At 37.9% G+C, this 22,136-nt stretch overlaps 1 protein-coding gene across 1 annotated transcript in view; it reads right to left on the bottom strand.

Moving 5' to 3' along the window:
* The window catches only part of crim1 (cysteine rich transmembrane BMP regulator 1 (chordin-like)), a 440,400-nt gene that overhangs the window by 17,607 nt on the left and 400,657 nt on the right, over positions 1 to 22,136 (bottom strand). Inside the window, exon 13 of the mRNA XM_002936373.5 lies at positions 13,782 to 14,003. Within this exon, the coding sequence (XP_002936419.1) occupies positions 13,782 to 14,003 (222 nt within the window). The remainder of the gene's footprint in view (positions 1 to 13,781; positions 14,004 to 22,136) is intronic.

Below are 22,136 nucleotides of genomic sequence, written 5' to 3'. Positions count from 1 at the left end.
ACAGCAATTATCTTTCAGTGGATTAATTCTAAGTTCAATGCTCTAGAAACAATAGCACACCATGGGATGTTGCTGCCTTAAAGCAGTAAGATTCAAGACTGCACTGAAAAATTATTCTTTTATGACATATCTAGACATAAAGGTTAAAGCAGAATTTCAGGGGTGGTATGATAAAAGTCAGAAAGAAAATCAAGTCTATTAACCCATAGCAACCAATAAGATAATTGCTTTAAAAGACATGACCAGTAAATGCTACCACTGATTGGTTGCTAAGGGTTACTTCATGTGCATGCTTTAATGTGGAAATGTGATAAAAGATTTAAATTGTAAAATTAATTGCATAAATAAGGACTTTGCATTGTAATATGGATATCTGACATCTATTACATTGCAAATTATGCTTTTATATAGTCATGGATCGTCATGGTAATTTCTAAAAATCCTTATAATTTACAATGGGGCTACATTATTCTCTTTAGTTTCTCTATATATGTTATACATACTGTACATATTACGTATATATACATACTGCCTATAAGGAAAATAATGTACCACTGTTATAATTTTTAGACGTTTTTAGACGTTTAGACGTTACCATGAAGTCTTATGGTTATAAAAAGGGCAAGGACTTAGGTCTATCACCATTCACCATGTAAAAGGCTGCACATCCTAAGCAGCTGATGCAATTTTACAAATGATACAGGTTTTTTTTCCATACGGCACCTGATTTTAAGAGGCTTCTTAAATCCCCCAAATAATGTCATAAATTCCAGCATAACTCTAGTGAATTCACTTTTATACAAGGTGCACCTGAGCTTTTTTTTTCAAATGTAATTTACACACAAAGGGAATCTTGGCAATATTTACTGCATTTGTTTTGTGCTAATTTTAGAATAAAATCAATGCCAATATTTAAAAATCTGCCCCTTAAAACTGAGAATTGTTGGGGTCCAGAGTTCAATCCCAGCCAGGGCACTATTTGCAAGGATTTTGTATGTTCTCCCCGTGTCTGTGTGGGTTTCCTCGGGGTGCTCCTCTTTCCACCCATACTCCAAAAACATACTGGCAGGTAAATTGGCTTCTGACTAAACTGTGTGCGAATGTGATTGGGACCTTGGACTGTAAGCTCCTCTGGGGCAGGGACTGATGTTAATGATGTATAATCTTTGTAAAGTGCTGCAGAAATATTGGCACTATAGGAAATAATATACAAGTATAATCTGGAACTGCTGCACTAGAAATAACAGCTACTTGTGCCACTAGTGCCAAAACGGTAAACTCAGTCACACAGCTGCGGCCCTAGATAATGTAAACTGAAAATCACAGTTACATTCACATCTGATAATGAAAATATATCCACATTTGTAGCCAGTATTCAATGAAAATTGCATGCATAATCACTGATACCATGGCAGAAAATAGCATGACAGTTAAGGCCTGAAAACCTATAAGGCAAACTATAGATCATATACTACTACTATATCAAAGCCAGAGCCTTGTTCAGTATTAACTCAGAAAGATTATTACAAGGTGAGGGAGGAAAAGGGGAGATAAGTTCAGCCACGGACACCTAGAGCAAGATGCACACTCCAGACATACACTGAGCATTATAAAATACTCCCGGGAGCTCCTGCGGCTCAGGAAGAAATAGGCCACAGCAGACCTCAATAATCTGTGTGGATACTATTTTGGGATTCCTGGGCAGGAAGCTGAATTGAATTTGTTTTCAAAAGAAAGCCACAGACCTGCATTGTCAAATTGGATTACTATAAATTAAGGCAGATTCTAGTACCTTGTGTTAGTGAGGGAATTCAAATGCAGTATAATTAACTTAGAGCATCACTTATATGCAATTCCCAAGTTCCTAGACATTTCCCTATATTTCATTCTGTCTGACCATTTTGTCATTTGAACGCTGTGATTTATTTTCCTCTTCATACAGTTCAGTCAGTTGGTAATAGGAATAAATCTATCTCCATTTAACCTACTAGTCTCAGAACTCCTTAAGTCTTTTTCTTGCTTCTTATTAGTTAGGGTTGATATAGTTTTGCTGAGCCTCTTCTGATTTCTCTTTTCTTATCAATTTACCTTTTGCTCCTTAGGGACCTCAGCAATTCCTCTGGCTTCATATAGCACTTAGATGGTTATTGATAACAACTGTATATGTTGTATTAACATGCTAGCCTCAAGAAGTGTTCTAAAAAGAATACAATCAATAAGGCAGGCCAGTTCTATCAACCTTTATTGTAGAGGGCTGATTAATCAATGTAAAAAATGTTCCTGGTGGCAGGCTGCCTGAGTTGGCTGAGGGACATGAGCCCTCTGGAGGTCTGTCTACAACCTTCAAGTGTCTAGCTGCACAGCCCTGAGACATTCAAGTCTACCTAGAAATACTGGCCCTGCATTTAATATCTTTATTGAGGATGCACAGTAAAGGGATAACTAACTTTTACATTTTTTTATGGTTTTAAGATCCAGTGCATTTTGTGTTTCCTATGTTATCAATGAAAATGGCCTCCAGTGATAAACAACATTTTCATAACTACTACTAGTGAGGATTAAAATGCTAAAAGTGCTATAGCCTTTAAGAATAGTGCTTGCTTAGTGCACCTTTTAAGTAATAGCTCAGTGTAAAAATGAAACTGGTAGATAGACTGTGCAAAATAAAACATGTTTTTAATATAGTTAGTTTACAGCTCTCTAAGTTGTTAGCAGTCAGAAACCAATCAATGACTTGAGAGGGGGCCATGTGGGACATAACTGTTTAGTTAGTTTACATTTGAATCTGACCTGCAAATTTATAAACTTTATGTCCCATGTGCCCCCCCCCCCCCAAAGACACTGACTAACTAAGATGTTAGAGAGTTGAAAGCAGGAAGTAGTGTTTTGGCTATTATTTTAGACATCTGTCCACTCCAGCCTTTATAGATTACATTTTTGCCAATCAATGTGGTTTTTAGTCACTATATTTAGATTACTGTTTCCCAAACTGTGCATGTCATTAAGTTAAAGCTTGCTTCATCACTCATTAAACAAATGAATGCGTTATTGCTGCACTGAGGCAACATTGCCGGATAGGCGACTACTCCTGGATCTAATCACTCCTTTAACTGAACCTGAGTAGAAGGGCTCTGCCCAATAACAATAAAGGTGTGAAGAGGTAGAGTGTAAAGCCATAGGGAGCGTAACCCTATGGGTCCCTACATATCATTGTTTGTTTCAATGTAAGATTGACAACAGATGATAGATCAATATCAACAACACCCTCCCGTTATGGTTTGCTGATAACTCGATCTCTTGTCTTAGTATCCACTCCTCTAATCTGTATTCTATTGCACAACATATTATTTACATGAACAATTCCTTTTTCCCATTTCTTCTCTTGCACCGGCCACCTTCTTTTTCTTTTCTTTCCATGTGCAAATGCATCATTCCCCCCTTCATCTAACCTACTGCAGCTCAGCGCACCATGACCACCTGCTTCTACATAACAAGAAGTGTTTTTCTTCCAATCACTGGATCACTAAGACACAAAGCTGTAGTTCAGGTATGAGTGAGAGTTTGAAATGATAATTTACAGCAGCCTGTTGCCAAGCATATTATGGAGACAACCACAAAGTAGCCAGCCAGTACTTGAGGTTTAATGTATCATTTTAAGCCTTGGTTTCAAGTGGTAGCCTGTGAGCAGACCTTCTAAAACCGATGCTCTGGGAACATTTTTATAGTTTTAGAATCTGGATTAAGCTTTCCAACAAGCTCTAAAATCACAAACACAATATTCTTGTTTGATGGCCAAGTGCAAATTCTGCTTGATGCCATCACAGGCATCAAATAACGCTCTTTCTTGCTAGAACAACTAACTAGAAATAGAGAAAAAAATCAATGAATTCAGAGCATTTCTAAAGAAGATAAAGCAGTTAATTAAGCATATTGATTTACCATTTCAATTCATACAGGATCATCTTCTTGTAGCCCAAAGACAATCAAATATGTTTTAAATGTTGTACTAATGTAACAAATGCACTACATTACATTCTTAATAAATGTAGCTACTGGACATATGCACCCTTTATCTTAAAATCAGCAATTTGTCTACCAAATAGTAAGACAAAAATGACCTCAATTATATGCAAATATTCACACACAAATGCATATACAGTGGAGGAAATAATTATTTGACCCCTCACTGATTTTGTAAGTTTGACCAATGACAAAGAAATGAAAAGTCTCAGAACAGTATCATTTCAATGGTAGGTTTATTTTAACAGTGGCAGATAGCACATCAAAAGGAAAATCGAAAAAATAACTTTAAATAAAAGATAGCAACTGATTTGCATTTCATTGAGTGAAATAAGTTTTTGAACCCCTACCAACCATTAAGAGTTCTGGCTCCCACAGAGTGGTTAGACACTTCTACTCAATTAGTCAACCTCATTAAGGACACCTGTCTTAACTAGTCACCTGTATAAAAGACACCTGTCCACAGAATCAATCAATCAAGCAGACTCCAAACTCTCCAACATGGGAAAGACCAAAGAGCTGTCCAAGGATGTCAGAGACAAAATTGTAGACCTGCACAAGGCTGGAATGGGCTACAAAACCATTAGCAAGAAGCTGGGAGAGAAGGTGACAACTGTTGGTGCGATTGTTCGAAAATGGAAGGAGCACAAAATGACCATCAATCGACCTCGCTCTGGGGCTCCACGCAAGATCTCACCTCGTGGGGTGTCAATGATTCTGAGAAAGGTGAAAAAGCATCCTAGAACTACACGGGAGGAGTTAGTTAATGACCTCAAATTAGCAGGGACCACAGTCACCAAGAAAACCATTGGAAACACATTACACCGCAATGGATTAAAATCCTGCAGGGCTCGCAAGGTCCCCCTGCTCAAGAAGGCACATGTGCAGGCCCGTCTGAAGTTTGCCAATGAACACCTGAATGATTCTGTGAGTGACTGGGAGAAGGTGCTGTGGTCTGATGAGACCAAAATAGAGCTCTTTGGCATTAACTCAACTCGCTGTGTTTGGAGGAAGAAAAATGCTGCCTATGACCCCCAAAACACCGTCCCCACCGTCAAGCATGGGGGTGGAAACATTTTGCTTTGGTGGTGTTTTTCTACTAAGGGCACAGGACAACTTATTCGCATTAACGGGAAAATGGACGGAGCCATGTATCGTGAAATCCTGAACGACAACCTCCTTCCCTCTGCCAGGAAACTGAAAATGGGTCGTGGATGGGTGTTCCAGCACGACAATGACCAAAAACATACAGCAAAGGCAACAAAGGAGTGGCTCAAGAAGAAGCACATTAAGGTCATGGAGTGGCCTAGTCAGTCTCCGGACCTTAATCCAATAGAAAACCTATGGAGGGAGCTCAAGCTCAGAGTTGCACAGAGACAGCCTCGAAACCTTAGGGATTTAGAGATGATCTGCAAAGAGGAGTGGGACCAACATTCCTCCTAAAATGTGCGCAAACTTGGTCATCAATTACAAAAAACGTTTGACCTCTGTGCTTGCAAACAAGGGTTTTTCCACTAAGTATTAAGTCTTTTTTTGTTAGAGGGTTCAAAAACTTATTTCACTCAATGAAATGCAAATCAGTTGCTATCTTTTATTTAAAGTTATTTTTTCGATTTTCCTTTTGATGTGCTATCTGCCACTGTTAAAATAAACCTACCATTGAAATGATACTGTTCTGAGCCTTTTCATTTCTTTGTCATTGGACAAACTTACAAAATCAGTGAGGGATCAAATAATTATTTCCTCCACTGTAGAGGTGGAATACTAATAAACATCTACCCCATTATCATTTGATTATAACACATTATTACCTTATGGTAGAAAGTTGGAAGCATTGCTACTTCTATAAGGCAAGATGAGACCCTTGCCTCAGGCCACACTTTATTGGGAAAGTGAAAGCTATACCCAGTAGCATCAAAATCTGATGTTACATACTGTACATACATATGTTCATATAAGTATTTTCATTGCAGTTCAATATTGGGCACAATAATAGCAAACAAATACTGTTGCTAGTAAAAAAAAAAAAAAAAAAAATTCACCCTGTATCAGCATAGTAATATACAGCCTATAGTGAATAGTGAGGAACAGATAAGATCTTTGGGAGGCATTTGGCACCATGTCTTGATTACAGGACAGTCTTACGAGCATTTCTATAGGGAACATGCTCTAGTTACATTACAGATGCTACAAACATCTGGCATGCTTCAGAATTCAAAACATCATTCAATCCTACCCTGCTCTCAAGATTTAAAATTTTGTTAAACCCTTAGGTGCCAAACGTATTTCCAACAACCTGACTGTATGAGATCTAAGCAGGCTAAGGCCAAGGCATTGCGAGCCTATGGCATTTATATTTGGTGCAAAGGGTGACAGAAGTCGCTGCAGAAATTATTAATATCATTATTACATTGAGTTTGTCTAGTAATTTATTTAAATGACTAATGAAAAAAGAGGTAGATTGTGTATTCCTGTTTAAGTTTTTTACAAAATGATTTTCCAAATTTTCTACATTAATTAAACCCTTAATTTTTTTTTACCTCAAACATTCTTTAGAACCATTTCTATAAGGCAACATGAGACCCTTCTCTGAGGCCACAATTTACTGGGAAGATAAAAGCTGCTCCCAGTAAGATAAAAAGCTGACTTTACTGGCCACCTTGTTCTATATTTGTGTTATAGAGCAACCTGTCCTATAAACATAGCAGGAACCACCACAGATGAACATCTGCCTGTCACTGTGGACCTCTGTGACATGTCCATGGATATGTTAGTTAAGATCTGGCAATACAGTCAGAGCACTATAAGGTGCTGGTGGGCCTAGGGAAAAGATTCCATTGGTGGGCAAAGGAAATGGCATTTCCTAGTAGCTTAGTGCACAGAATGTCTTTATTGTTAATGGCTGAGTGCAAAGGATCTCGTTTCCATTGGTGGGCAACAGCAGAAGCACCGTCCCAATACATATATGACAATACTGCCTTAACGTGCCTTCGTATACACACTTATACTGTATATAAGTATATTTAAGACAATTGATAAACTTGCTAAATAAAACATCCAAATATCCTTTCAGAATCAGTAATATTTTTAGCACTTGATTTATGAGGAGACATGTCAACTCACCTGTATTTTTTGTTGGCATCTCTGTATTATTAATGGGGCCCCTAATCACTATGCAAGGATATGTTAGTGGTAGAGAGAAGAGTAAATAAGTTAAAAATAAATCACCTCATTAAATCCATCTATTCTGCCTTGAGAAACATTTTCTAGCACTAAGAATATATAAAAGTGACACTGACACTCTCCTATGAAAATCTATAGGGGCATGTCAGTAGTACTAGAACAGAGGGCACACCTCTAAACAAAATTACCCTGCAAGCCACAAGGCTGCCTAATCCTTCTATAGGCTAAGGTAGAAATGAAAACAGTTCTCCATCCTATGGAAAGATTGTGCACATACGTTCAATATTAATCAACATGTCAAAGTCATTAATTAATTTGTAGACTTAACTATTAGTTTGTGAATATATAGGAAGGGAGACAGTGTCAGGCACATGCAACACAGGCTTAATAAATACTGTAAAAATGGTACACGCAATTCTGGCAATTTACCATAGTGTCCTATTTAAAAAACAAATAATTTTTAACTGATTTCCATTTAACCCGGATGACAAGATAGTACCTTTTACCATACCATAAAATACCATAGTCATGGCAGCATAATCTTGCTAGGTTCTTTTTTCGAGCAGAACTATACCCACACAATATGCTCTTTTGAGAGCTTTTGCAATTTATATATATTTTTTTTCTTTTCTGAATTCATGATATCAGCAGTTTTACACTGCTAGTATTATGAATTTACAACAAGAACCCTCCCCTTTTGTTCTGTTTGGCCACAAACTATGCAAAAAGTGTCAGGAATCCCCTCCTACATCAGTAACCTAAAGGGGACCTGTCACCCTAAGAAATAATTCCAAATCCTTTTCTATCATGTTAGTTTAGCAAAATAAACTTTACTTGCATTGTATAAGTTGTTTGAATCTTGTTTCCTTCAGTCTTGGAATTCACAATTACAGCAAGCAGGCAGGTGCCATTTTGTGGGCATTGTTATTACTGAACTACGTGACATTGCTGCTGCTGCTGAGTGTCAGGTTGATAGAAAGTGTGGGCCCCTGACAACAACTCCCCTATCCCCAAACACATTTGTTCATTCAGTAGCCTTTTCACTAGTGACTGCCTACAGTTCATTGATGTTTGTGTTTTGCACAATTTGCACTATTAGTACCTCAAGAGGGGGGTATTGTATTACTGATGACAATAGATTGCAGAAACAAATGGAACTTTATAATTTGTTAATAGAAATATTGTCAACCAAAGTATTAGCTCCCACTGAAGCTGTGCCTTATGATATATTTTCCACAGGAAAGCATATAACACCCTCTCTGGCGTATGTACACAATTCTGCCTCTGAGATTTCTTCATGCAAATTAGACTAAGCCGTTAGATAGCTCGGCTTCGTTTGAACATTTACAACCAAATGTCTAAGGAGTTTGCTGTGTAACCACTTGCCAATTAAACCCTTAGTAAACCCTGCTTTATGTACCACTGAGAGTCACTGCAATCTGTATTGTGGATTATGAGATGAGCTTCATTATCTTACAACCTAATAACAGACTCACCGGCAAAAACAAATCTCCCAACCTATTTCCAACAAATTAGTGCAGCCAAAAGAGAGAATAAAAATGACCATTAATTACATCACTTCTGTGAATCCTGCTTCCAAATACAAATATAAACTCAAATTTCTGCAAACCAAATTTTAGTAAAAGTGACTTTAACTAAAAAAAAAAAAGGTGAGGAAAACGAGGACAAAAATGATAGCCCTATGAAGTATTAAAAATAACATTCAGCTTATGTTTCACTGGGATGTGAGCCCCTACTCTAACAGTTCTAGTACTATAGCAATGTACAACCACAGAAAAGGTACCAAATATATCTGAAAGGAATATGAGACCAAGTTGATAAACTGACAAATTCAGTTTTGACTTTTCTTCATCTTACTGAATATTCAACACACTTAATTCAGGTTAAGGGGTCTGGATTTATTACTGTGCTTTTGGCCTTGGGACAAATCACATACTCTCCCTGAACCTCAGGCATAATGATTAGATATTTTTGTACTGACAGTATCTTAAAGATTCTGAATACAGTGTTGGACTCTGTAAAATTAAATAGTGAAATGCTGCCTTTAGAGTATGGTATTCTTTATTTCCAACTACTTTATGTTTGTGTAAGGCTGTTTGTATATGGTTGTTTTGCAGCTAGTATCAATTGCTTCTCATTAACACTAATGGGAAGTACAGTGGATCACCCTGCACTATTTTCTAGAAAATAAGCACTGCCAGCAATTAGAATGCCTTACCATTAAACATGGCACAAGTAGAACTCATCTTGAGTGCCTGAATGCAGCATCCATTTCCAGTTCAATCCCAATTAAATCACCTATAATATAGTTTAGTATAGCAACACAAAACACACTAATATAATAGCCTTAAACTGTAGATTGTCTGCAAGTCTGTCTTTAGCCAATGCTGGTTCTAAATTTCTAACATAGAAAACTCTATTATCTGGATTTTGATCTGATACATCCATGACTGCATTCAGCCATTAAACAACTTATGGCAAAATCCAAGTTCAAAATTCAAAAATGTGGCCTCCACTTACCCCCCATAAACAATCAGGTATTCTGAACAGGCTCAGGTCTGTAATTACTAATCAGCTAATTAGCGGAAGTGCACTATAAATATAGTGCAAGTACAATGACTATAAACAGGTCATGCACAGTTTCCGCTCCTGGATGGAAGCTTTTTCAGCCAAGATTTTCCCATTAGGTTGATGACTGAAATCTTTGTCAGTGGTTATGACATGCTTTGCCATCTCTTTATGAGCTCCGGTAATGTATTGGAAGCTGCTCTATGATCTCAAACATCCTGTTCTGCAAAAAAGAAAATCTATGGAAGGCATTTCCTTTGTAGAGCCATTTTATTGTATTCCTTGGTTTTCTCACATATGCCATTGTTGCCTTTTTATCCCCATGGAACCTTGAATATAAAATTCTTCCTCTTGGCTAACAATGTTTCTTTCACAGCCTCCGTGCATAGGATGTTTGCTGACGTACCAAGTTAGTATTTGCACACAAGGTCTGTAGTGCCACTCATGATATCCTGGCGTTTTAGTATTGGCACCAAACTATAAACCAATACTGGTGTGATACTTCTATCTATACATTGTAAATGTAGGACGTTCTCAATTCCCATCCAAACAAATATCCCAACAAATATCCCCCAATGTTTTATACTGTAATTTCATTGTGTAAACACTAATCCTAATAAATATATTATTTAAAGGGATTCTGTCAGGGAAAGTTTTTTCAAAAAGCATCAGTTAGTAGCATTCCTCCAGCAGAATCCAGTATTGATTTCTGTTTTTTAAAAGACCAGATTATTTTATATTTAAGTTTGCAATTTGATGTGGTGCTGGATATGTTCTTAGTTTGCCAGGTGCTCTCAGCCCTCATGTGACTTATGCTCTTTACTGCTAAGCTGCAAGTTGGAGAGATATCACACCCCTCCCTCCCCCCCAGCAGCCAATCAGAAGAAGGTATCAAGATAGCAGCTCCCTGGCACCTGTATTGCTAAAAATTAACCTATGCCCCACCTAGTAATAGATAACAGAATAGCATGCAATAGTAAAGCAACCAAGTCCGGTCATGACTCCTCCAGTTACACTGAGTAAGTGAAACAATAGCTGACAGCAAATGCACTGTGTAGTTATAGTTCATTCTAAAAGCTCAGCATCAGGCACAATAACCTGAGATGGCTGCCTACACACTGATATTAAAGCTAAATAAAACTTTAAATGGTAGAAAGAACTATTTGCAATATACACAGTGTGATTTAGTAATGAAAATCATGACAGAATCCCTTCAACTAAAATCTACACAAAATGACCACAAAAATCTGTTTTTTTTCTAATATTTTTTAAGTATATTGTGGGCCTGTGTGGCAACTCTTATTACCCATGCTGCCATGACATTATCAGCTGTTTTTAATCATGACTTACATTCTTTTCAAGACTGAAACACAACTTTTTGAAGACCCAGTTGCATGACTACCAACATTTCCATTGGGACTGCAAGTGTCTCCAAGATTGATCTATAAGTTTTTTAAATGGCTTTAAAAAATCATTCCAATATATATATACATATATATATATATATTAGTGTAACATGAATGCACTGCATATATGAAGCACTGCATTTATGGAAAAGTCCACTTAAAACTCCACTTAATCAGCTTTGCAAGGAAACATCAAAAGTAGTGTTGGCTTCATAATTGAAGAAGCTCTGTTCAAAACAATACTGGTTCTTTACAGAGATTGGGAGGCATGAAATTGCTTTCTTAATTACAACTGTAACATATAAAGGCAAGGTCACTTCTTTAAAAGAAAAATCTTTATCGCTCCAAAACTTAATATTAAAGTGAACTTCCCTTTTAGATATTTACTTTGATTGATAAAACCAGAGGCAAATATAATAAAAGCTATTTTTAGTGAATGAAAACTGAATCCAGCATGATTTAGGGCATCAACTGAAGTTTTCCAGCAGCTCAAACATATTTCTGACAGAATATTAAACAGGATGTTATGCTGCAAAAAATATATTGGTTCCACAATCTGCAGGTAATGAAATCACCTCAATTTCTGTGCCTGAGCCATTCCACTGAGCGATCTGCTGGATTGTAAATGTTCCCAGTTCTGTGCATCGTTCCATGCAATGGATTAAGAGCAATTTGCCATATCTATCCAGAAGTAAGCACAGAGCTGCGTAGGATATCTTGCTGATAATATAACAGCTAGAAACATTAGTACTGCTATTTTTCTGCTACTGGGTTCTTATTGAGAAAAAAACAAGTCAGCTCAAAATACAAAAACTATTAAGTTTAATGTTGCCTTGACATACAGTACTGTATCACATTACTAGAGCTTTCTTTGGCACAAAGGAAAAGTGTAGCATTAAAACAATGATTGTTCCTGTAGAACCGTAACCAAATTTTAATACCAGGGATATCGATAGATCTTTAACTGGAGATTACCTGATGTAAATGGCTTAACACAGGTGTGGCATCCTGACATTTTCCATGGCAGTGAAAGGCATAAGGAGGAACACCCTGATGCCCTAGGTTCACTAAAATACCTCAGAATAGACTGGGCATCCCTGCATTACTTTTTACCTCATATGAAATAATTCATTAAATGTAGCCTGGTATATCACATAAAAAGCAATTGTAACAATGACTAGCTATATAAACTCCTGGTCTAGCTGCTAGGAGGGAGCTTAGAAAGAAACGTATGTAACATCATTGCTGGAGTCTTTATAGATATTGACTGAAACAAGTCATTGTCAAAAGTAGCAAATGCTGCTTGTTGGGGTCGATTCCCCAGTGTGTGTCTATGCTGACACTCACCAGTCAGGCTGCAGCCAGACAAGAACACTACTATTTCAAAGTTAAATCAGCAAACTACATCCACATCTTCTTATAACACTGTAACCCTTTCATAACAAAAACAGTTTTATAACCCTGATGTTATTCCAGTAGTATCCAGGAAAGCAAATAAGCTTTGGCCTCTAGTCTGTGCACCCCACTCACTACTTTGGGCCCTAAAGGGAAATAAGCTGGTGTGGTTGCAAAAATGGGCATGGCATTTCTATTTGTTGGAAGGTATTGGTAAGATTCCCTTATATGGAAAAGTGTCTGCATCCAAACAAATTTGTATATATGGGGTGTACTCCCATTATATAACTGCTCCTCTCTGTCTCTTATATTTATATATATTATCCAGAAAGTTCATAATTACGGGAAGGCAATCTCCCATAGACTCTATTTTAAGCAAATGATTATTTTTTTTAAATTGATTTCCTTTTTCTCTGTAATAATAAAACAACACCTTATACTTAACCCCAACTAAGATATAATTAATCCTTATTGGAGGCAAAACAATCCTATTGGGTTTATTTCATGTTTAAATGATTTTTTGTTAGTAGACTTAAGGTATAGTGATCCAAATAATGGAAAGATCCTTTATCCAGAAAACTCCAGGTCCCAAGCATTCAGGATAACAGGTCTCATACCTGTATATTTTCATGGTCAGCATATATATATATATATATATATATATATGTATGTAAAGCAAGTAAACATATACTGCACTTAATATATATTAAAAAAGTATATATTAAGTAAACAAAAACCAGGGCTATTGTATTTGATTGACATGGAGTGCACAAAAACTCTCATACTTTATATGTATAAATAGAAAGACATTTGCATTTGTGTTCCAGTACTCCTCATGTTCCAGTTTTAGATTTTAGGAAGTGCTAGATATGAACACCTAATGAGAGGGCTGCTGCTGTATCAAAAAAGAATTCAGTGTGTTTGTCTGTGACTATCCTGCTTTGCTATTACAGCAAGATACTGTAGCTGTGGCATATGAAATATCTATTCACAAGGATCTCTTCATTTCTTTTCTTCTCACTACGCTACTTATAGCCTGTACTCTATTATTACTGTACCATCCTATTATGATGACCTCATCGCTCACGATTGACCTAAAAGATATACTGCTGTCCTCCCATCTGGCAATCGCTGCCAACATGAACAGTGTTTACTGCTTAAAAATTTGTCACGGCCCATTGAACTCACCTATGCAATATGGACAGCACTGACCCTTCCTTAGGACCGGTCTCTCACAGGTTACGGGTGGGCAGGATTCAGAGTAGCAGCTGATAATCCCGTCCATGCAGACGCAGCTTGTACAGACATTAGGTTTCCAAGACTCAGCAGCCAGGAAAATGTCGCCCTCGTCATTTTTGCAGTAGCTGGGTATACTCTCATTGCTTGGTACAGAGGGCTGCAGAGAATCATCTGGAAGAGTGAATGGAGACATTTAGCGGCAGGAAGTCTCAGCTCAAATTACCTACATGTTGAAAGGCCATGGATATCTTGTGTAATGTGTATTTTTCCTGGCATGATCTAACATCCCCTGTGATCACGTCCCTCTAACTCTAGTTGTATATCAAATATAAATAACAATTGGCCTTCTACTGTAAAGAATTTGGGTGCTGGTACGATATTATCATTTGTAGGAGCTTTTTAATAAAACTTAAAAAGATTTGTTATATTTCTCTTAATCTAGTCAAAATAGCTTCTACACACTAGCTCTGAGCCCTCTTTAAAAACGACAAGCGCAATTTAGTGTAATTGTAATTCTCAGAAGTATAGTTCTGCAGGCCCAGTAAATGCATGAAAAGCACAGCTAGGAGGAATAAATGTGGGGTATTGATTGCACTAAAAATAGCACCAGAAATCTATATATTGTAAAACTCCTTGCTAGAATCATTTTGCCTATTGCTTTTAGTACAAAAAGTTCATACTCATCCCTTGCACGTAACTGCCATATAGCAGATTTGGCATTAAGTAATATAACATGCAAAGTTTGCTACAGTTCTCATTTACCACCTGTTTAAAAGCAAACATCTTTTTTGGTTTCTGTAGGTTCAGCGCCGGATTTGCGTTCTGGGCACCCCGAGGCCGCCCCCCTTGATCGCCCCCCCCTCCTCCCGGAGCGCCCATGCGTGAACCCCCCCCCGGCGCGTGAGTGCGCATGCGCAATCAGTTAGACTCCCCTATTGCTCTGTATGGGGGCAGAATTTCAAAATCTAGTTGCAGCCCCTAAATTTCTGCCACCCTAGGCCCGGGCCTTTGTGGCCTCTCCACAAATCCGGGCCTGTGTAGGTTACTGTACCTGGCCAAATGTTGTGCCTTTTATTACATAGGACAGGACTGGAACTAGTAGTAGGCTAAAGAGGCATGTATCTAGGGTACGTGGCACTACAGAGAAAGTAGACCACGCAGTCGCAGATGGTCTACTTCCTCCATAGGTGTAGATACCCCCCCAAGCTCAAGCAGGTAATGGAAGCTAGTGGTGAGTAGAGGACATGAGCTAGTGATGTGTAGGTCAAGAAAAATTTGCTCAACCTGAACCGACCGCTGCTCATGTTAGTGATGTGCTGAGGTCAGCCTGAACCCACCCAACCCCACAGGACCCACGGGTATCGGCTTGCCCGCACATCACTAATGTGAGAAGGGTGGGATGGGGGGGTTGGTCTACGTGCTTGGCCCCTTCAAAGATTTTTTTGGCAGGGGGACTCATAGTGGGGTAGTAACGCCACTGCCTAGGGTGCAACAGTGATGGTTGGCCGCCATGCAATGCCTTTTTTTTTCCACAGTTACAAGTTGGAGGGGGAGGAGCTGGTGATTGACATTATTAAGCAGTGGGACAGGTTGCGATCGAGGACGGCTTGCTTTGGGCACACTTTCAGCTTCAGCCAGCAATGGATATAGCAAGGCTACAGAGCCACCACACACCTCCCTCAAGTCTGATCCTTTTAAAATAGTGCCCATGTACTCAACAACAGGAAATGAATACACATGGCATATGGCATGGTAGAGCTTATATCTGCTAAACAATAAAAAATGGATGGATGTATATTGGCAAGTTGCTTCCGTTCTCATAAACTTTGTGGGGAGCCTTTACTTTCTCTTTAAAGGTAATATATGCCCCTTTTTTTAACATGAGCTCATTCCGTTAGGCTTATGCAGAAAAGGTGCATAAACACTACCTGGACTTCCAAATATAAATGTATTTTTACACACATATACCTGAATCCACAGCCAGCAAGGAGGCCATGAGCCATCCCTTGTACTCACAGTGTAATGCATATTAGAAAGTTGCTTGGAATTAAAGTTTTTTATGGGAACCCTTTAACAGTTGCACATTTCCATTGCTGCTGTTAGTAACTGGGGCCCAAAAGCAGCTACTATACTTCTGCCCTACCAGTCTCTGCCTAAATAAAACAGAAATCAGTTTAATGCCTCAGTCTCTCAGGTTCCAGTGACAATACTCAGAAGCATCTGTCTCACCATGGGTATGCCATGCGCTAAGGCCTGCAGTACATTGGGGAATCCAAACAAGATAAAGCAAGACATGGCTTGTGGAGAGGCAGGTTCTGTCTCCTAATGCTTACCTTCAAATCTGCTCTAATTACACAAGAAATCTGCTCAGAGAATACAGAAGGAAGCACCAATAAAACATAAACATACCCAGAATCTCCTCTCCAGGTCCTGACCTGTTCTTGCAGGTTCGCTATTATTTCAGGAATAAGCCACCACGTAATTATTTCAGACCCGTACAAGGTCAAAACTGCCATCCGCTGTGCATTCAATTACTAGACATCATATACAGAACCTGCATGGCGTTCCCCTCATTTGCTCACACTATGTCAAACCTAATGCAGCCTCCATATAGTTTTCAAGATGAATGAAAATCATTGCTGTACAGAGATCAGGGAAATGCGCATTTAAAAGTAAATAATACATATTCTCATAAAAGTGTGCCTTGCCAGTTATTTGGTGTCTGTCATCTGCTTATGTGCATTGGACAGAGATAGTAATAAGCCACTGAACAAAAAGCTAAATCATTAAAAAACTAATAAAAATGAAGACCAGCTGAAAATTGTCTCAGAATTAACACTCTCTTCAGTATACTAAAAATTAATGTAAAGGTGACCAAACCCTTTGACTTAAATTAATCATTCAAATGTGACTATGGTGGTGCAATGGTTAGGCTTACAGTATGTTCACAACAAGAAAATGGGTCTGTTTAAACATGACACTGTTCCATACTGAACATTTCATGATGGCTTAGTATAGTGTTTGAGCTTATAAAGGAAAATGTCTTTATCTGTTTTACTTGAATAAAGGCCAATGTATCCCTGGCAGCGTGTACCACACAATTATGGAAGAAGAAACCATGTGTAATTGCCCTGTATGACCTTGGACTTCAAGACAGCTAATATAAAAGCAATGAGGCTCAGAATACAATCATTAGTTCAATAGTGTCCTTGAAAACATATGTTGCTCCCTTTTGGCTGGGTCAAGTAATTGTGCAGAGAGAAGGACTGCATAGCCATTGTCCCTCTGTAGTGTATATATATTGTATACTGTGTCCTTGCTTCCTTAGCTTTCTGGATAAAGTATTCCAGGTTGGTGCTGCTATAACACTCATTTCCAAATACAAATTGCGTATGATCTCTGACTGTAGCATCCTTACAATGCAATAAGTGAAAGGCAACTAGAGTAGCTCTGAATATGTAAATAGGAGTCTCCAGAAATCAGGATTGTGTGCAATCTTCTACCTTCCCTGGAATCGTATTCTCTGTCATGAACCAGAGCATGTATCCGTTTAAGACTGTATCTGGCAACATTATATACCCCCGGGCTACACATTCAGTACAGATAATTGTCCATGTTTCTTTCCTTTTACCACTTAGTGTGTTTTCAAAATGATACGTTATTGTTTAAATTGAAAATATTATGAAATGGATCAAATGTTTGAGTAGGTACATACTATATAAGTGCTTTATTAGCAAATAAATTAGTTTGTAGTTCTATAAACCCAACCACTGCATATGTATTAAAGAAACAATGCAAAAAATCTGATCCCTTGATAACCAGTAACAGCTGAATTCATAAAGGTTTTACTTCAGTGGCCATGTACCCTACTTACAATCACCTTGAATAGATAGCAGTGTATTGTGTGAGGGTAGGGTTAAATGAAAACACTGAATACTCAACTCTCTGTATTCTAAGCTCAGGTTTTAAGTATAGTTTTGTCCCAACCAAGGCATTCATCAACAACAGACACAGCTCCCCTATTAGCCACAAATGGATGAGTGGACACTTTGGCTACTTTGGCTCAGCTTTAACAAGCACTTTGCCAGTTTCTGTTGTATGTATAAAGCAAACACACAGAAAAGCAACATATCATATTCAGGACATGGCACACTGTGCGATGTGCAATTTTTTTGACAGATTGCCATGTTTTGTATCATCAGTTCAGCATTTTCCACAACTCTATCATAATTGTGTGCATTCCAGCTGCACCCATAGCAACTTGCATTCAATGTACCAATATGGGTGCAAATTAGTATTCATTTTGGCAAATAGCACGCTAGTTGCCATAAACATAGTTTCCACAGTATTTGTGTTAGAATGCCATTAGCATCCATTGTGCTTGCCAGTCAGCTGCGACTACTGACCTAACTCACTAAGAGGATCCTGGAATTCCTGCCAGGTTCAGCTGGTGATAAATCCAAAGTTCCCTTGTATCAACGCATTCCTTAGAGCAAGCTAAAGGGGCACATATTTCTTAAATGCCAAAAGGACAAGTAAAGGTATAATATAATATAACGCTTTATAAACGAATAATGTAAGTCAAACACCTTAAACTTGCTCACACGTTCACAGTGTGTTGGACAAGGTGTTCACTAACCCTGCAGCCTTTGACAGCATTGGAAATCTCACCGTTCAGCTCTGTCTCATAGACATGGACAATAACGTAAGTGCACATGCTTCTCCTTATTGGAGTTCCTCTGGTTCTAAAATGACGTATGGGTCAAAGGAGTAACCGTGCATAGTTGTTGACCCATGTTATTAGCAAAATTCTATTTGCTGTTTTTCAAAGGAGCCACAGGTACTTTTCTATGTAGAATCAATGTATGCACAATTTTTCATTCAAAATACTGTTTTGCACTATGCTTGTGATGGAAAATAAGGATATATTTTGATCATTTTGATTAAGCAAAACATGATTTCCTAATACAAAGAGAACACAGTTGCCTTATTGTGTTGCTATGTTAAGATTAATATACTTTGCAATTTTAACATTTTGTGTGTCCATTTTCCATCACTAAAAAAACAACTTAGCACATTCTGTGCTAGAATGGTATTCTGTTGTGTTCTAATAAAGACTGTGTGAAATGGAATGCAGATGAGGCAGAATAATCAATATTTTTATTTGCAAGATGTTTTATCTTTATTTGCTCTTCTCCACAAGGAGGATCCATATATGGAAAATACCTGCCTTCCACTTGTGTGTTGATTCCTTTCAACTGAGCAAATCAAGGTCTCGGCTGAAATGGCCTCTTAAATACCAGGCATAGACTTAATCAAGACCAAGAACATGGGGTATGTAAGGTTTCTTTCTGACTCTTGACATTTGTCAAGGTTAACTCTGTGATTTATTGACCCCCTGGGAAAACATATCTATGGAACTACAACCAAGCCAGTGTTCCTTCATATGAAACAATAAATTATTGTGTCTGGTTCTAGCAATGTCAGTTCAAGCACTTTTGTCAGAACTGCAGTTTTTCAAACTATATAACTTAAAAAAGTCAAATACAGACAGCTAGGGCAAAGCCAATATTAAAATGACATAATTTAAACACTGTTGCTGTTTCCTTTGCCTTGCTAAGCTTGCTTAGGATGGCTAAAATCCTTGCAGTGATGTAAACAACTGACTTACCGCAATATGTAATAAAATGCCAAGGAGCAGTAACCCATAGCAACCAATAATAGATGTTTGCTTTTAAACAGTTGACCAGAAAATGCCTTCTGCTGACTGGTTGCTATGGGTTACTGCTCCTGGGCAAGCATAGCATCTTTTATTATATAACCCCATTAGAATAAGAAGGCTTGTTTATGAGTGGTGCAATAGCCAGTGCTAGAGCGCTAGAGTCCATGCTCTAAACAGGGCGCAGAGTACAGCTCTCACAGGCAGGGGGGAAGCTATGTAGGGATGAGCATTTTTTGAGAGTTTTTAGCAAGTGGTAAAAATGTTCTTGAATCTGCTCTAAAATCTCAGAATGTGATTTGTTGTGGTGGAAAAAAATACCATTTTTTTCGAGCAGGAAAAAAAACATAAAAAATATGAGATAAACTGCCTACTGACATTAATGCACCTGGCACAAGAAAATGTGCATTTTCACAAGTGGCGAAAATGTTAATGAATGCGCACCGGAATCTGAGCATGAATATTGTTTAAGAAAAATTTTTACAAGTTTTTTTTACTGAAAAATCATGAGAAGAAATAACTTCAATGCATTTAGAGCAAGAAAATAACACAGGAACACCCATTGGCTCCAATGCATTTGGTGCCAGAAAAAACATCATAAGACTGAGACTCTTATGTGTTTGGCAAAATTTAATTTTATCCCCCAACTTTGTGCATTCTAAATGATGGGCAAGCTATGGGGGTTCCAGGGAATACCTATGCCCACCTCCTCCTGTGCACAGTCCTGCATACAGAGTGAGGGGCATCTTATTGCACTCTATTCGAGGAGAGTGAAATTTCCCTCCTCAAATAACACATTAAAATATCTCTTTTATTCATCATGTGCTACATAGCTAGTTGTGTCAGTTGGGGTTGTGCCTATAGAGAAATGCCAGTGCATCTCTGAAGTAACCGAAGAATCATACATGGGATGAGAGCCACCATCCATCAAGTCTAACTCCTTACGGTTAAACTGAGGAGGTGCTGTAATAGAGGAATAAATCAATATACATAGAAACGAGACAAAATAAATCACAAAAAATCATTAGACAATCATCCATCTTTGTAGTAAAGCTCAGAGCAATTACGTAACAATGAATTAAATGGAATAATGCATGTGTGAGTGTGCTTTTTCAGGGCTATAAGATACAAGTGTACACTGAACTACAATGGCAATGCTACTGTATATACATACATACAGATTCTTAGAAAGTATTTTTTTAAACATGGGTAGATTTTAATAAATTCCTACAGACTATGCTAATTTGATTTATTGACATGATCCATTATGGGGCAGAATTGTTCTCCCACGAATGGTAACAGTGGTTACCACTGAAAACATAGAACAATAGTCTCAGATTTAAGAATCTAAAGAAATTATTTTGCTGACTTGTTAGGTCACCCCAAGGGGCTGATTTACTAAGACACGAATTCCGACCGACTTTTTCGTATTTTTTGCGATTTTTTCGTTACCAATACGATTTGCGCGAAAAAACGCGAGTTTTTCGTAGCCATTCCGAAAGTTGCGATTTTTTCGTAGCGTTAAAACTTGCGCGAAAAGTTGCGTTTTTTTCGTAGCGTTAAAACTTAAAAGGCGCGACGTTTTGCGCAAGTTTTAACACTACGAAAAAATCGCAACTTTTTGCGCAAGTTTTAACGCTACGAAAAAATCGCAACTTTCGGAATGGCTACGAAAAACTCGCGTTTTTCCGCAAAAATCGTATTGGTAACGAAAAAGTCGCGATAATTTTCCGGAAAAAACGCAAAATACCGATCATTACGAAAAAAACGCAATCGGACGCATTCGGCCCGTTCGTGAGTAAGTAAATGGGCCCCCTAGACTGGCATGGCATTCTTTTTTAAAAAACAAAGATTGGTTCCCTTAATTCTGTACAAACTTAGAAATATTTTGCTCAAACAGAAGAATCAAAACTTTGCCTAATAAAGGAAATGTAAGTCTAAATGACTTCGTTTGTTTTAATTGTAAATGTAACCGCGTTTTTCCGCAAAAATCGTATTGGTAATGAAAAAGTCGCGATAATTTTCCGGAAAAAACGCAAAATACCGATCATTACGAAAAAAAACGCAATCGGACGCATTCGGCCCGTTCGTGAGTAAGTAAATGGGCCCCCTAGACTGGCATGGCATTCTTTTTTAAAAAACAAAGATTGGTTCCCTTAATTCTGTACAAACTTAGAAATATTTTGCTCAAACAGAAGAATCAAAACTTTGCCTAATAAAGGAAATGTAAGTCTAAATGACTTCGTTTGTTTTAATTGTAAATGTAACCGCGTTTTTCCGCAAAAATCGTATTGGTAACGAAAAAGTCGCGATAATTTTCCGGAAAAAACGCAAAATACCGATCATTACGAAAAAAACGCAATCGGACGCATTCGGCCCGTTCGTGAGTAAGTAAATGGGCCCCCTAGACTGGCATGGCATTCTTTTTTAAAAAACAAAGATTGGTTCCCTTAATTCTGTACAAACTTAGAAATATTTTGCTCAAACAGAAGAATCAAAACTTTGCCTAATAAAGGAAATGTAAGTCTAAATGACTTCGTTTGTTTTAATTGTAAATGTAATGGCAAATGAAAGCTGTGATTTTC

The sequence above is a fragment of the Xenopus tropicalis genome, chromosome 5 (genome assembly GCF_000004195.4).
Source record: "Xenopus tropicalis strain Nigerian chromosome 5, UCB_Xtro_10.0, whole genome shotgun sequence".
Taxonomy (NCBI): domain Eukaryota; kingdom Metazoa; phylum Chordata; class Amphibia; order Anura; family Pipidae; genus Xenopus; species Xenopus tropicalis.
Note: the sequence above shows the minus strand (reverse complement) of the source record. Positions and strands in the feature narration are given on the sequence as shown.